This window comes from Chaetodon trifascialis, chromosome 18, assembly GCF_039877785.1.
Source record: "Chaetodon trifascialis isolate fChaTrf1 chromosome 18, fChaTrf1.hap1, whole genome shotgun sequence".
NCBI lineage: Eukaryota > Metazoa > Chordata > Actinopteri > Chaetodontiformes > Chaetodontidae > Chaetodon > Chaetodon trifascialis.
Window position 1 is genome coordinate 7559756 of NC_092073.1, and position 17046 is coordinate 7576801.

At 44.4% G+C, this 17046-nt stretch overlaps 2 protein-coding genes across 7 annotated transcripts in view; both read left to right on the forward strand.

Annotated features, from left to right (window-relative positions):
• LOC139346483 (crystallin J1B-like) overlaps positions 1–17046 on the forward strand; it is a 394609-nt gene that overhangs the window by 171811 nt on the left and 205752 nt on the right. The gene's annotated exons all lie outside the window — the stretch shown is intronic.
• ntng1a (netrin g1a) overlaps positions 2441–17046 on the forward strand; it is a 101510-nt gene continuing 86904 nt past the window's right edge. For 5 of the 6 annotated variants that reach the window (XM_070985514.1, XM_070985515.1, XM_070985516.1 and 2 more), the window contains exons 1-2: positions 2441–2643; positions 14268–14921. In XM_070985514.1, coding sequence (XP_070841615.1) covers positions 14673–14921 — 249 coding nt within the window. In that variant the 5' untranslated portion in view covers positions 2441–2643; positions 14268–14672. Of the gene's footprint in view, positions 2644–4607; positions 5381–14267; positions 14922–17046 lie in introns of those variants that run through there. The other variant, XM_070985513.1, reaches the window with a different exon arrangement.

Sequence of the window (17046 nt, forward strand, 5' to 3'; positions counted from 1 at the left end):
TATATAACGTGATGTAGTGAGTCTTTGAGATTACACTGAGACACTATTTATAGATACAATAAACAGATTGTCAGTTTCAGGGAATGAATACATGAATGATCAACGCATCTGTGCCAAAAGCTTCATAAATCTAGTGTTGCCATGACACACTCCTGCTGAATAATTAGCAGTCATTGCTGGTCTGATGCAACCAAATGCTATCTGCATACGGTCAATATGTTTTCTCATGCTATATAATATAATATTCTGCACACATACTGCATGCATTAGTAATAATTTTCCATAAGACTTTAAGGACATTTTTCTTTTAATCCTTTTGTACTTTTGCTTAAGTAAAATCATAATTGCAGGAGTTGAAGTAAATTCATTTCTGTGTGTTCTGCAGATTTGCCTGAACTTACATTTGTCTGTCTCAGCCCTGTGCACTCTCAGATTTAGTTTGATGACACAGCTGTATTTTTACCACATAAAAGTGTATCGAGCACAAGCTTAAACACGATGTTTCTTCAGGAATAACCCACCTCCCCCACCTCCATCCGCTCTGCAAACAAACACAGTCCTCCAGATGAAGGCAACATTACCCTCCATTGAACAGGCGTAAAAAAAAAATCCAATACCTCTGTGCCTGGCGTCCGCCAGACAGGGATGTGCAAAAACAGCTTCACCCATCAATTTTCTAATAACCATCATGCAATATGACAAGAACCAAAAGAAAAAAAACTTAGCAACACACAAGGGTGGAGGTGAGATAGCGGAACAGGGGGCCCCGTGATTATTGGATTCTCAAGTGTAGAGCCATCTATTGAACCCACTGATGGATTTGAAGACATGAGGTCTTGTGTGTGTGTGTGCAGTGTGTGTGTGTGTGTGTGTGTGTGTGTGTGTGTGTATCTGTGAATAATAATCCTCCACATTCTCATCTTCAAACACATCCTCCTTTCACTCTCCTCGCTGACCTCCAGCACATCTTGTTTGAAACAATCCTGCTACAACGTGTTAATATACACAATATGCCTATTGGTGTTCAAATACTTTGGCTTTTTAATGGTGCCTGGCTTCATTTACAGAGCCACTGTGCAAACCCAGTCTGCCTGAGCTTAGTGTTTTCAGGCCTTGAAGGGAAGACAGAAAAGAGCTTAACAGTCTGCAGATGAGCTCCAGAAATGTATTTTGAGTGAACATGTTATACGGTGTCATTGTACTGAGTCAATAAGTGGGAATTAAATGTGCTCTTTGGTAGCTTTCCACCGTGCACTCCTCTTTCTTGTCGCTGAGTGAATTAGAAAAAGAGGTTCATGTCAGGCAAGTTGCCCTTGGGCCCACAGAGAGGAGAGGAGGAGAGAGGCAGCTGCGTGAAGAGCTGTCTCCACGGCTGAGGTAGTCGCCACTGTATCCTTAACCTTTCCACAGTGTCACAAATAAAGTTAAAGATGAGTTAATTAAGATGTGAAGTGGCCCACAAATCATAATAACAACGCTCCCTGTGCTTTGGATCTGCAGGGTTTGGCTGGGCTTATTGATCAATACCAATGACTCAACTCATTTTGGCTCATTGTGGAGATTTCTGGCTTTCAAAACCTCTCAGCTGCTCAAAAACAAGTGTGTCATATTGTGTATTTAAAAAAAAAAAAGAAATTGCAATCAACATTAGCTATATTTTCTTGCTTAAATCCTCCTCTGGTAACATTTTGTCCATTACAGGCTACTGTACAGTGTGCCTGCCAGTGTTCCAGGTCCTTTGTTGCAGATAGACCTCGATAAAAGTCCAAAATTTCTTCATTTAACCTGTAAAAGTGCTGTGTGTAGCACTTTAAACACGGCTGTATTATTGTCAAATTAACTGCCATCCCTTTGAAGAATGACAGTCAGCAGTCAGACCATGATGGAGCTGAGTGGCAGCCTGAAAATTCACCGTCACTTCTCTGCTCTCTGTGTCTCATGGAGGTAATTCTGAAGTTATTTTACCATCAGTTATTCCTGAAAGCTTTATGTTCCCTGCTGGTTTGTGCAATAAAGCGATTTCCCTTCAAAGCAATTAATAGATTTCCCACAAATCGCTGCTTCTTACTGCATATGATCAGATTTACCTGTGATCATTAAAATGTGTCGTTTTAAAATTGGAACAGAAAAAAATGACATTAAAAAAGCCATCCAAACCCCACGATTTATGAAATGGGCTAATTGCAGCCGTTGAAGCTGTTTCTGTTCATGATTGCACTCAGCTGCGGCTCACAGGCTTCAGCAGAGAAATAAACTTGAAGTGAAAGTCAGTTGTCAAAAGCTCACCGCCTCATTGTGTCTGAGAGCAGCGAGTCGGGCCACTCTCTGCTGTCTCTCAGGCTCTTTTCAAGCAGCCACTTGGAATCTTATTCTTATCAACTTTTTTTTTTGAATCGTTACATTTGGCTTGCAGGATCTTCTCCTGTCGTCTCCACTTGTGTGTCCGGCTCTAAGTGACGTTGCGCTGGTACCGGGAGCTCTCCTCCATTCCCCGGGAGCGGCGGAGACAAACTGGTCGCTTCCACGCGGCGACTCTCCCGTTCCTGCGCCGTGCTAAGATGTCCCGTTTCAAAGCGGATTTATTTGGCTGCAACAGGCTAAATGACTGGCTGTCCTCGAAGGTATGAAGCACTGGAGACGAAGGTGAGAGTCTCGCGCAGCTGATTTCTTTAGATTTCATTAATCTCCAGGCGAATGTCGGGGCGCGTAAACTTTTGAAGGTTCGCTACGACGCGCGCCGAGTGGGTCGCCAAATTGTGCGTCGTGATTAGAGGACGTAAGTCGACTATTTTGAGAACAGATGCTATTTTTCTAAGGGTATTTTTGGCTGCTTTTGGTCAGTGCCCTGCCTTTTGCATGTGTGGAAATGTAGTGATCAGCGGAGGCGCCGCGTTTGCTGAGATAATCAAAAAGAAATCAGGTGTAGCTGAAATATTATGGTCTGCAGACACTGTAGGAGCGGTGTTGGGTTTTAGAGTGAACAGCTTTTGTTCTGACAATTTTGTGCATAACTCACCTGCATACATGAGGCTGTTAGGGACGCATGGCCGCGGTGCGAGCGCACAGAGCCATGGGCACCGAGTTACCACATCCAGGTCTGCTGAAATCAATCAGTCATGCTCTGTGCAGATAACACACATGGTTCTCTGTCATCCATTTCAACATTTCTCTCACCAAGACAAGCGTTCATCTTTTTTCTTTTTTTTTTAATCTTCATCTCGTCCTTTAAACCCATCTTTGTCTGGTAAAAAGAAGACTTTAACGCACGATTTCTGTGAAATCCAGCTCTCTCTCTCTCTCTCTCTCTCTCTCTCTCTCTCTCTCTCTCTCTCTCTCTCTCTCTCTCTCTGGTGATAGCCTTGAACGTTAGAGGCATCATAGCAGGTTACAGTGAGATGTGCGGGGGTGATCGGGCCCTCTCTGGGCCTATGGAGGCTGCGTGCAGACTGGAAGCATCGGCACATTCAGCTGTGCAGAAGCTTGTCAAGGCTTGCTGCGAGGTTAACCTGTGCGCCAAGTGTCATGACCTGACTACCTCTGCCACCCTCCCTCTCCCTCCTCTTACTGCCTGTGTTAATCCATGAAGGTGAGAGAAGACGGCGCGCTCTCCAGGCTTGAGAAACACGTCCTGTGCGCTCCTTAGCAATTTCACTGTTTGGTAGCAGATGAAGCAGAAATGATTTTAAGCCATATCGCCTCGAGACGGTCATCCAGTTTATCCCGACAAAACACGTGTTGAAGAGCGTTTTAATGGGGAAATTCTAATAAATGCAAGACCCCCTTCTCCTGAATTTGCTTATTTATTTCACAATTAAACGCGCCAGTTGAACGTTTTTATTTATTTATTTATTTATTTATTTTAAAAGCATGCACCTACGCTGACACCATCGCACTGGAGTGACGCCTTGTTCGCATTCGAAGCATTTCATTCAGGCGGCTTCTTCCATTTATACTTACTTGGAGTTCCAGTTAAAGCTACCAATCAAGTGTACGCACCCTTTTTATTGGCACAATGGAGTTAAAACACTTTTTGGAGCAATTGCGCACCGTTCTGAATTGTTAGAAATAATTCAACCATCACTTTGACTGTAATTAATCACATATAACGATTAGCAATAAACAGAGTTTAGCACTTGAATGTGGCATTTCAACCCGTTCATGACCGCCTGGACGTCTGAAGGGACAGACACACGCTTTTCTTCAAATGTCTTAGATTTTTGTACACACTGTTGGTTGGCAGCCCAGCAATAATCACCAAGTGCGTCTAAGAGATTTCTATTTCAGCCGGATGCAATCATTCCTTTGAGACTACTAACGCCCGCATTTGTTGGATAATTTAACGCGATCGGGAGACTCAGTTGAACTCCACCAAAAGAGGTTCAACTACGGGCGATCCTCCTCCCTCCTGAGTTTCTAACGGGTCCCAGAAGAGGATGGTGTGCGTGCGTGTGGATCTGAGTGCGTGGGGCGGGTGGGGGTTGAAGGCGAGGTGGAGACAGGCTGGAGGGTGGGGAGCGAAACCATAGGTGTGTGTGTGTGTGTGTGTGTGTGTGTGTGTGTGTGTGTGTGTGTGTGTGTGTGTGTGTGTGTGTGTGTGGGAGAAACAAGCTGAGTGTGCGTCTCATTTAATAGAGCCTTGGAGCGCATTATCTTCCCCGTCATCTCCGTCTGGGCGGTCGGTGCTGCGCCGTGTTGGGGAAACGTCCGGGAGAAGATGCGTTGATGCGCGCGGATATTCTCAGCCGCCGAGTCTAATTGGTATGATTCATGTCCCTGTTGAGTGGCTGAAACCTATTCAGAGCCAGGGAGAAGGAGGGAGAGCGGGGAAGAGATTCGCGCAGAGATCCGCACGCAGGAGTCTTTGGGAATGAAGGAATTATAAACAGGAGGAAAAAAAAAAAAAAACAGGAGGGAGGTACGCCAGCAGGTCAAAGTTTGTTCTGCAGAAGTGGCTTTTTTTCTGCGGACATCACTGTGCCTCAGATTGACGCCGTCATGGAATGACACTTGGAGAGAGGATGATGGACACTTTGGCACCGGGGCTCCCGCTCACAAATCCTCCCGTTTACACCAGGCGCGGTGCTGACCGAGCCCCCAGGACGGCGATCAGTCATTTGTTTTGAAGTGGCAGGAAAATCCTCCTCTTGATCGTTTTCTCCCCCCTCGTTCGCCCGAAAAAAAAAAAAAAAAAAAAAACCAAGAGCGAGAGATGGTGCGCACAGTGATTCCTCAGAGACTGACGTGCGTACTCATCACATTGCTGTTACGGAGCGCATCTTAAAGAGCTTCATTCTTCATTCATGTTCATTCTGCCGCTCTGAACTTGTTGAACGGTGTTAAAGAGCACGGGGACAGGGAGTACTTCCCCCGTACAAGAAATGTAAGTTTTTCCTTTTGCTTGTAAAGTTTACTTTTGTGTGTGTTGAAGCGTGTTCTCTGCTCTCCTGCGTTGAAGTAGCTGCTTGTTATCGTTGGAAGTTACTCTGCTGTGGCCTGGCAGCGTTCATCTCCTACAATGAAAAGATAAGGAGGGGGCAGGGAGAGCTGGTGGTCTTTTCAAACCAACTCGCTTAAAAAAAACTTTCCAGACTTTCTGAGGAAGACCTTAATATTTACAAATGAGGCGACCTTGAACGCGTCCAAAACTTAACAGTATTTCCTCGGGTCATTTTTTGAAGCGCCCCCTTGTGGAATTTATTACCGGATCGTCGCCTATCTATCACGTGTAATTACATTTGTGTCAAGCTGCAGCCAATAGGCCTACCTTTGATAACGTCATTACATGAGCAGCCCTATTACGGTTTGTTTTGGTGGGCTGCATGTTCACAGCATGGCTTCACTCCTCACACATGCATCAGCTTCTTTCATTCAAAGCTGCCTGATTTCAATACTCCTGGTGGATTTGGTATTTTTTACACAATGCTCTGACTGTGTGTGCTCTTTAGTTGTGATATGATTTATAGCAATAACCTGCAAGAACCACTTGATTTTACCTTGGCCTTGCATTAGCTAATGCCTATAGCAGATATTCCTGTAAGGACAAGCTAAGACTATCCTGTGCAGGTTTAAGTTTCATATTAGAACTCAAGTTGCAGCTCTCACCCACGGTCAGTAGTCATCCTTCTGGGCTTAGTGATAGTTATTGCAGTCTATGTTTTCACTCATCCTTTGAAATAGTGACGGCTAATAAATTGTCATATCTTGTGTAGTTGCTGGCAGTTGTCGCTTCAATCCATGTGGCTTATATTTCCAGCAGGAGAGAGCTACCTGGGTGAGCACATTCTTTAGAGCTAAAGTGGGCATTTTGAGTATCCAGACATGTCACTGTGGCTGCAGAATAATGTGCTAGCAGCCTTTTAGGAAAAGTGTCTTTAATAATGCATAAGGTGTTCTTGTGTCGCAAAGAGAAGCATGCTTGGTGGCGAGGAGAGGCAGAGGGAGGGAGGGAGGGTTGGCAGAGGCGTGATCTTGTCTCACTGTCTCATTGGGCGCCCCGTGCACTGCTGTGCATGTGGCGCTGGAGTAACTGACGCCCGAGGGTGTTCAGCTCGACTTGGGGCAGCGTCGCCACAGTCACCCTGTCAAAAGTGCTGCTCTCGCACACACAGAGTGCATGTGGCAGCTTCAGCGGCTCAGGGGAGGGGGTGGGGTGGATGGAGTCAGAGGAGTGATAGAGGATGGTGGCAGATGCAGCTGGTGGAGGCAAGTGAAGCACGTCTTCAGCAGTCAGGGGCTCGCCTGCCTTCAGAGGCCTGACCTGTCTGCCTCCGGTACATGCTGGGTTTGAGGAGAGGCTGCAGCTGCATCCCGTTTAAGGAATGATTACCTCAGGGTTTTTGAAAGCCAACACCAATACAGCCTTTTAAGTACATTTTTGTTTCTCATTCTCAGTTTGTAGTGAGGGTGGAATAAGCCTCTCAGTCGTCAGAAACTAGTACTTAAATCAAATGAAATTCTTTCAGGGTGAGACAGTGGTTATGGCTGAAATTGTTATTGCATGCAGGTTTCACAGACAGGTAATAATTTATCATATCAGAGGTGGAAAACAAGCCTCGGTACAAGCCCGGGTTTGGCTAACTGAAACAGCTAGGCTACCCCGGAGCAGAGCAGCTTTGATTCCTTCTGAGGCCATCCATCCCCAACGCAGAGTCACTTAACCAGCTGTCAGCACTCCACCCATTTGCTACCTGTCGTCATTATTAAAAGATCATACGCCTGCCGATTGAAGGCGGCGACATTTTAAGAAGTGGAAAAGAGAGTTAAATGATGGGCCGACTAGGAGGCAAGCCCCAGGGATGCGTTCAAGGCGTGCTCGCTGTTCCACGATAACGCTGGCTGTCATGTTTGCGGGGCCATGCTCCACTCTCCATATGTTTATTCATGAGGACAGAGGCCATATTGGCAGGTTGTTAACAGGCAAGATTAGGGATTCTGGAAAGGCAGGCAGAGAAATCTGGTGAGGAGTGGAGCAGAAAACAGGCAGGAGGCTTTTTTTTTTTTTTTTTTGCTGAAGCCAGGCCAGCTTCTATCTTTATCTATCTTTCATCTGTTTCTGACTGTCTGCCCTCCTGTCTTTCTGCCCTTCTCTCCTGCGCTCTTGTTTCTCTTTTAGTGAGGCACTGGTGGGGAATATGAAACAGGTAGAGTCAGAAAAGATGAAAGTAGGTACAGACAGGACAGAGGCAGGGTCAGAAATTGCCCTTGAAAGTGCATAAAATGCGTGAAATTAAAAATGAAAGGGGGGGGAAACGGCTTGGACATCAGTGGTAACCTTGTAATTATTCCACCTTACTCTGGGCTTTGCACATCCTTTAGAGCTTAAGTGGACAGTTTTAAAATTTTGGGACAATTTGTCCAATTATTAAACAGCCCAGCAGGTGTGTAAGTACTGCCCCCTGTGGGTCACGGCGGGAGATTGGTGGGAGACGATGACCTGACAGTTGTTTTCAGTGTGTCCTGGGTGAGGAAAAAAGGGGCTTTTTGATCAATGAATGACCACAAATCAGGCTGGAACAGATGAAAATGTTGGCATCACACAGAAGCAGAGGAAACCAGTGGTCAACAAAAAATAAAATAATCAGCATGGGCAAAGCTTGAAAAGTGGAACGATGGGAGATGAAGTGGTTGGAGACAGAAGGAGGAAGACGCCGTGGGTGAAAAAGAACAAAGTGGGTGTTTATTTTGCTGCTTGAGAGTTCCAAATGTCCTTTTAGTAAAATGGCTTACCCTGGATGACACCTGCAGAAGTGAGAAAGAGGAGCAGGGAGAAGGGCAGATGTGAGGCTCCTTTATTTGTTCATTTCATCGTGTGCATAATTTACAAGCGACTCCCTCCAGTAGTAAAGAGCGGCTCTGGGGACACGCGTGTAACATTTCCCTCGCGATTTGGAGAAACACTCAGTAATGCTCGAGTGGCCCCCGGGATGAAATGGAAGTGGACACCGAGGGATGTTTCTAAGCCCCTGAGACGAGGCGAGCGGCCGGGTGCATGGGTGGCTGTTTGTGGGGGTGTGATGAACTCAGCAGCCAAACAAACTCTCTCCCTGGTCGAGCGGGCCTTGTGAAAGATTCGTGTGCTTAAATATAAAATGGAGCTTGCTGTCTGCCGCGCCGGCGGGTTGGTTCCTACAGTCCTCCGTCGTTTCGGGCAGGCTGCGAGTGCACACCTCACAAACTGCTCTGCTGTATGCGGTTTACTAGCATTGTGTCCTGTGTTGATATGTTTGACATGGAGCTGCCAGTAGCTGATTTACTGGACCCTTTCAGCTCGTATTCACTTGGCTGTTTGATAATTTTCAAGCAGAAAAACATGCAAATATCCACATTCCACCATTCTTTACTGTGGAAGCATCATTTAGATTTCCAGGGGATATTTAACTCTCCAAATTTTGCACCATTCATAAAAATGTTTTAATCTAATTTTAGCAATAGTTTAATACCCACATACAGTTGACAGGAGAATAGCATTTTAGCTACTTTCTTAACTTTCCAGCTTCTTCATTTATTGTTCAAATCCTCCTTTTAAAAAGCAGCAAAACCACATTTACTTTCCTCTTTGTTCCACCTTAAAATTGCCGCTTTTACTTTTTAGACCTTTTTATATAAATCTAGATATATCTACATTTTTCATATCTTTTTTTATATTGTTTAAAGTCCCTCCAATCAAACATTTGCTGTGTTGTTGCTTCACACGAATGTTTGGCCTTCACTGTGCAGAATGATGGATGTGCTGAGTTTGACACTAAAAGTTGGTTTTCACATTCATCAGCTGAAGGAGGAAAGTTCCTCTGCGCTCGCCATAAATCTCAGTTTAACACCTGTACGTACCAGCAGGACTCTGTGACATCACCAATCGTGGCGCAAACGTGAAGCCTCCACTTAACATAAACTGAGTTGAGTGTAATTTGTGGAAAAACCATACAGTTGGTCTACTCAACTTTCCTGTTGTTAATATCCACTGAACTAAGCCAACATTTCCATTGCTGTTGCACCTTAAAATATCAGCTTTGATATTTTATATTCACCTTTTTTACATCTCCATTTTTCATGTCTTGCTTTTTCACATTTTTGAAGTTCTAATGTCATTGATAAAAGGTGCTAGATAAGTACACAGTGACTTCGTTAACAAGCATTTCTATTCACAATAGTCCCGGGAAAATCTTTTTACTTTCAACGCTGAATACAAAAATAGTTTTTCTGGCAGTCATCCTTCCTCACACCCAGCAACCTCCCACTCTTACTGTAAGTGTTTGTCGCTGTATGTTCCTGCACAGGGAAGAATTTCAGACTTCCTGCTTGCGCGCCTCCTCTGATGTCCTCGGACCTTGATCGATGGTTGGAGGAAGCGACCTGCCCTAAAATAAACCTTTTTTCTCGCTTAAAATGCACAGCCACACTTCTTCCATCTGCTCTCACTTTCTCTCCCTCACCTCATCTCCTTGGGGCGACGGAGGGTTATAAGCAGGGAGTAATGAGAGGAAGGGGCCGCTCTGTTCAGGACGGTAGAGTGATTATGGCCCCGCTTTTGTGCTCTCCATTGCTTGTTATCGAAGCCTCGCCAGTGCTTGTTGTCTCATTACCCGTGACTTGAGCCTCTCTTTATCCAGAGGTTGCACATGAAGCACACACGCACATTTACGCACACGCTCAGACATCGCGGCCCTCTCTTTAGTCTCCTTCTTAACACGGTAATATTATGTCTCGTAATGGGAACAGGGAGCTCGGTGCCAAGAGTTCCCCTGGATAATTGGCTGCTTCCTCACCTGCTGACATCTCCCCCATTGACACTCTTACATTTTACATTTAAGGTGCTTCGTTTCTTTCTCCCCTTAACCTCTTTCTCCTTCCTCCATCCTCTGACTTGCAATATCTGTTCTTGTATTTTTTTTTTTTTTTTTGTCACTGATTTTACATCGTCTTTCTCGATCATCTTGTGAAAAATGTAATCCCAGTTTCCAGCCATTATTGTGGATTGTGCTTATTTCTGTTGATGCAATGGAGCTTCATTTTGCACTATTTATTTATTTTTTTAAACAGAGCATATGCTATGAGGGGCAATTTGCAAGTTTGCAACCAACATTTGAGAATATTTTTCATCTGAACGTGTCATGTTTTTGAATACTTTCAGCCTATATCATCTTATTTAAATCTGCTTAACATCTTGTGGAGGGTGTGTAGTTTTAATGCATCTTCAGGCCTCAGGTAGACTATTGCATATGTATGTAATACCACTTCTATATATATCATTTTTTTCAAATATTGCCTTTCTCACACTCTCATATTACACATATGTCACCTCGTCATTCTGTCACAGCTTGTGTTCGAATGGCAGTGTTGCTTCTTTGCATATGTTTTTTCATGCTGAAACCCCGACTTTTTACACACCTCTCTGAACAGTGATATGCATGTGGTATGGTAATATGAAGCGGCAGCCTACAGGGCTGAGAAATGAAGCCGACGCAGAAGTGCCAAAAACTGCAGTTCATTGAATAGCCACTTGAGGCTGGCTCCAAACGTGAGACACTCCCCATAGACCCCCACTTTACAGCGGAAACATAGGTGGTTAAAAAAAAAAAAGAGAGATCTCTATAGCTAATTTTCTTACACAGGGGGGTGAATTTGTATGTAAGTCACTCATTTAAATTATATTATGACTTTAAGTTATGCATAATTATGGGCATGGCCACTTTGAGTGAGCCACTAGGTTTCAGCAACCAGTTCATAATTCAAAATTTGTTCACCGTTCCAAAAATGAACTAGTTCATATTTCTTTTTTCCATATGTTGCTGTGAGCTATTATGTTTCTAAATTTTTGCCACAGCCCATATAGAACCACAGACAGCAATTATTGTAGCAGTTTTAACCCTTTAACTATGCGTCAGAACATACCTTGAAAGGCTAGCCGGGTGCTTCAGTTCAGTGTGCCGTTTCAGGGTTGCTGTGGATGTGACTGAAGTGCGGATTTTCTTTTTGAAAGCCAAAGTTTGCACAGAAATATAAAAATTTTCCCATCCTCACCGACCTTGTCATAAAACTCTTTTAAATGATCATACGACGCGGTCTTGCTGCTTTTTGTTTTGGTGACGCATGCGGTGGTGTGACACCGGTGGCTGGTGTTGCCAGGTTGGGTGTTTTTTCCGTTACATATTAAGGCCTGTTTATGGTGTGTTTTAGTCGGGTTTTCGCCTGGAAGGCTCTATAGAAATCTGGCACCCTATTGAACGAAGTTAAACTGAGAGAGCGTGCCGTTCACAAACACCAGAATGAACGAGTTCACAGTTACGTTCATCAGGCAGTAAGACAGTACGTTCAGTTCGCCCAAAATATGAACAAGTTCCTGAACTACCGTTCAATGAACGTGTTCAGGCACAACACTGTCAGCAACCAGGCTTCATTCAGCTCACCTCAGCTCCACCCACGCTCCACCTTTTTGCCCCTTCTTTGGATTAGCCGGGAGTTTGGCAGAGTCAGGTGCTGCCAAGATGGTGACAGCCAAATCCACTGTCACTGAGCTTCACAATGACTCTTTAGAAACCAGTGGGTGACGTCACGGAGACTACGTCCATATTTTCATGTAGTCTATGCTGATATAATCCAATTTTACCCCCTTTACTGATCCAGTATTCTTTTATTTTTTTTATGCTGCTGTCACTCAGTGTTGAATCTAATCTATTCTAATCTAGAAATGAAAATTGAATTAATTAGCAAAGATAACGCACTGTATGCACTATAGCTGCCAATTGATCCTTGATGCCTGGAAGGTGTATTGGTCAGCACACATACACAAGCACAGAGAGACACACTGACTCAGCTGACTGATTAAGCAGCAGTAAAATGTCTAGCAGTCGGTCCTTCCTGTCTCTGAACACTGACTCTGGTCTCCATCAATCACCTGCAGTCTGGCTGCTGTTTGAAGGCAGGAAGGAAACCTTCACATACTATTCATGGCCTCAGCCAACTGGCTTACTGCTGAGTTTCTGGCTAGAGAGACATCAAGGTACGGGCAGGTTGGAGACAGCCTCATTTAAAAGACATTTTAAGGTCAATTCAGAAACTAAATCAATAAAAGGAAGAACATTTTCTTAAAATTCGATAATTTCTCGTTATAAACCCTAACCCTACATTGTAGCCAATGAAAGAGCAGATAGCAGTGGAATAGAGGGGAGGGTTAAATGTTTGCGAGCCTGATGCTCAGCTATGTTTCAATGGATGTTTTAATACAACAACTTTAGACAAAAGGAAAAGTGAGGAGGCCACAGTCTGTAATGGTTGGCAGATATAAATGGATACTCTGTAGCCTGGAAAGTGAATCACTGTATGTGATGTAGTGCAGTTGCTCCAACTATGGACAGCTCTACCACTTAAGAGAGGAAACTTGAAAGCAGCACTAGTTACAAGATATTTATGTTAACACATGACTTTTTTTATCCTTAACTACAAAGTGGGACTACATCACGGGGAAACATCAACCAATTTATCCTATTGAAGTGAAATTCTGCTGTTGGTATTTTCACTTGTTCACTCCAGTAAAAAGTCAGTTAAAGCTGCTCTAGTCAATATTTTGATATTAACCATGGATCAGGTGACTGTGTAATGTGGAAAGTTCCATCAGCTCTGTGGTTGCCATCAGCTCTACTTTCTCAGCCTCTTGCAGCTCTTTGTCAGTTTTACAAACTTTACTGTTTTGGCTCACTGTCCCTGCTCTCATCGCCCTCTTTCCAGCCGCAGCAGGCAGCTGTGCTCTATAGTTCGCGCCTATCTGGTGACCATACCGGAACATTTAGCAGTTAAAAGCACAGATCTTTCCCTCAGGAGTTGAGCTAAACAGAGCTAAAGGAAAGTGACTATTGGGCTTTCAGTCATCAGATGGACAGAAACATGTGAATGGCAGCGATGCGTCGTGTCAGCTGGATGTGTAGATAGGCAGCAGATTGCTAACTTTATGTCAGTGGTTTCAAGGTTGCTAACTGAAGCACATCTGCATAAATGTGAAATATCTTTGAGTTATGAAACAAGACACAGGTTGTTTTTATGCTGAAATAAAGCCAGTGTAATTAATACACCCATTGATGACAACATAGCCACAAAAATCCTCCACAAGTCCCTGGTGGATCATTGACTTGAGTGCTCCATGATGGCACTTTAAGATTCTGAGTGATGGCAGGCCACTAACAGTAGTTTTAACACACATTTAAACAATGGATCATTGTTAGTGTGTTTTTTTATATGTACAGTAAATGTTTTAAAGATTAATTATCCTGATTTAATGTAGCTGATGTCACCAAGTTTTATTTTGTGAACCATTGCAGATGCAGCCGTATTCATTCACTCCTATACAGTCTCTTTTTTCCCAGAATTCCTGTTATGGACACAGAAAAAAATAGTTTGCATAATGCATGTTTTTTTTTCATCTTTTTTAATCTCTATCTATCATTCCTGCTCTTGCTGTGAGGGGGGTGTGAGGGGTGAGGGGGGTGTGAGGGGAATGGAAAGGCTGTAACAGTGTAGGCTTTATACCGCTGAGTCAGATGAGGGTTGGGTGTGAAAGCAGCAGGATCCAATTTACCCTGATGGCCTCACTGATTTTTGTTTTCCTGGACAACAAACACCAACATGGCACACTATCTAGCACCTACCCAACTTTCTATTCACACATACACCTTTCACCCATGCCATGGCGCCAGCTAATGTTCTCTCACTGTCAAATTCTATTCCCATATGGGAAGTCTATTCATCTCCCCCTTCTTCTGTTTCTCATTTCTTCGCAGTGCCAGATCGCAGGACGAGGACCATGATTGACAGCCAGGCGAGCTGAGGAGACCTGTCACTCATCTTCCTATCAGTGTGTCAGAGGGCTATCTGCTTCTCGCCTCCCCCTCTTCCTCCTCCTTCTCCTCCACCGTCCTCCTCCCCCCCTCAGTCCTCTCCTCTTATCTTCTCAATGGGCCGGTAACTTCACCATCCCTCACAGTTATCCCCCGACTCCAGAATCCTGCAAAGAGACAGAAACAGTAAAGAAAAACAACAGCACACTTCTAAACCGACCCTCGCTCCACCTGAGGGGAGTTTGGCATGCCTCCTCACTCCAGTTGAGTGAGTTGTAGTAAGTGGAAGAAGAAGAGGGATCCCTTGTTCGCACACCTCCTGGAGAAGGAGCTGAGAGAGGAACAGTCATGCGTTTTCATTTTGTGCTGACGCTGCAGGCGCTGTGGACCGGTGTTTGCCAGGCGGCCATGCAGCACTACCCTGCAGCGTGGGGCCATTACGATGTGTGCAAGTCCCAGGTATACTCGGACGAAGGCTTAACCTGGGACTACATGGCCTGCCAGCCAGAGGCAGCAGACATGACCCAGTACCTGAAGGTTACTCTGGATCCCCCCAACATCACCTGTGGAGACCCTCCAGAGACATACTGTGCCCTGGTGAGTAGATGCAAAAAAAAGAGCTTTCTTATCTGTGTCTGTGTATCGTGAATCTACTCGGCTTGTTCTGACCCCGCAGCCGTGACACTTTCAAAGCCTGTATGACTCAGATACGTTTCTGTGGATGAAGAAATAGAGGTTTGTGCCCATTGACGTCACGTTCTGCTGTTCAGAGAGCTGCTTCTCGGTGTGCACTGCAAACGCTGTCTGGTGTGCTGTGGATGCTGCTTACTCGCAGAAAAAACATTGTATAATGCGAGTTAACCAATGAAAACAAACATCGCCGCCTCACCCCCACACACATCAGAGTCACATACAAATATAGTTCCCTAAGTCATTGTGGTTTCAAAGTGAAAAGACGTCCCAGCGCTGCTTTTCTGTTGCGTCAGTGTGTTTTTAGCAGAGTTGGATGAGTGAGTGGCCTAAAAATTCAAACAATCTCCAGGAGAAAAAGTACAACATGTATGAGAGCTTAAGTGAAGCGCGGTTTTAAGTGCCAATACACATGGGTTTTGTGTTCGTACCTTTCCCCATGCAGTACAGTAAGTGTCTGCTGCTTTGCGTCCTCAACACAAACACATGATAACATTAAGTGCCAGCATTCATTATTGGTGCGGATGGTCATTTTTCATCCATAAATGGTTATTAGGGGATTCTAGTGACTCTCCATTTCAGCATATTTATATTATGTCAGATCTGTTTTGTACACCATTGATAGCGACATGGTTTTATTAGTCTCATATTAAGAAGAAGAAGAATTGTACTTTTATTATCACATCACACTACATGTTGCACACTACATGCTTCACACCATGCTTCCCGTGAAATTAAGTCCTCCGCATGCGACCCATCCTGGTCGCCCTTCCTCTGCGGCAGACCAGGAGCAGTGGGCTGACAGCCGACAGCGGCGCCCGGAGACCCAGTTTTCGTTCGTCACCATTGGTCAGGTGGTGATCTTCTTGCATGTTTTTAGCGGGGGTTATTAAGGAGGATACCCCAGGTGAACACATTGAGAACATGCAAACTCCACACAGAAAGGCCCCTTTCCTCGAGCAGCAGGCACCGAAGGCATGGTGGAGGACACGCCACCCAGCTCCCACAGCGGGATTCGAACCGGGATCTTCTAGCTGTGAGGTGACAGTGTTACCACTTGTCCCACCATGCCACCAACTGAATGGTATGGCTCAGCACAACTCAACTGTACTGACTTTTGGTGCTGGGCTTTCTCTTGATCATTTTCCACTGTAGATAGTACCTCCTCAATGTAGCCAGGACTCTCAGTAGACCCTCATAGCAATGCAATGTGGAACTGCTGTGACATTATCTTTAACATGACACAAACAGGAAAAACAGGATACTGATGGCATGACAAGACGAGAAAAAACACTACTGAAAAAAATATGACTATGAGATGACTATGGCTGCTCTGTGTCCAGCAAGTGATGATGATGACAATTTTCCAGTCAGTGGTTTGCAGAGCTTCCAGTCCACCTTTCAGTATCGACTCAGCTTTCTTGGAACCTGAACTGATGTGATAACAAAAAACTTAGTACTGCTGCTTACTACTATGTACTATACACAACTTTTTACCACTGGAAAGCCCAAAGGGACGGCTTCAAGTGAGGCAGGCAGTGTCATGCTTCATGGAAATGAAGCATATGAATGTTGGTTTGTCAGTTGGTCTGTCAGTTCATCGTTTTAGTCCCGACTGTATCTTCCTCTGTTGATGAAATGTTCATGGTCCCCAGAGGATGAATCCTTCAGAGTTTGGTGATCCTCTGACTTTTCTCTTAGCACCATCATGAGATCGGCCTTTTTTTTTTTTCCTTTTCTTTTTTTTTTCAAGCAAATGTCTCGACAGCTGTTCAATGGATTATCAAGAAATTTGGTACAAATGTTCATGTTCACTTAACTGTTCCTCCAGCGCCATCATCAGGTCAAACTTTTTAATTTGCATCGGCAAGTGTTGTACTTGAAGTTGTTTTATGACCAAATACGCAATACTTCAAGGGGGCTTTTAGAATAATGAACCAATTAGCTCTTTTTCATTTAATTACACAAAAATAGAACATAAGGGTTGTTGAATCACTGAACAAATTTGACACGATCGACTTGTTGATAAAGG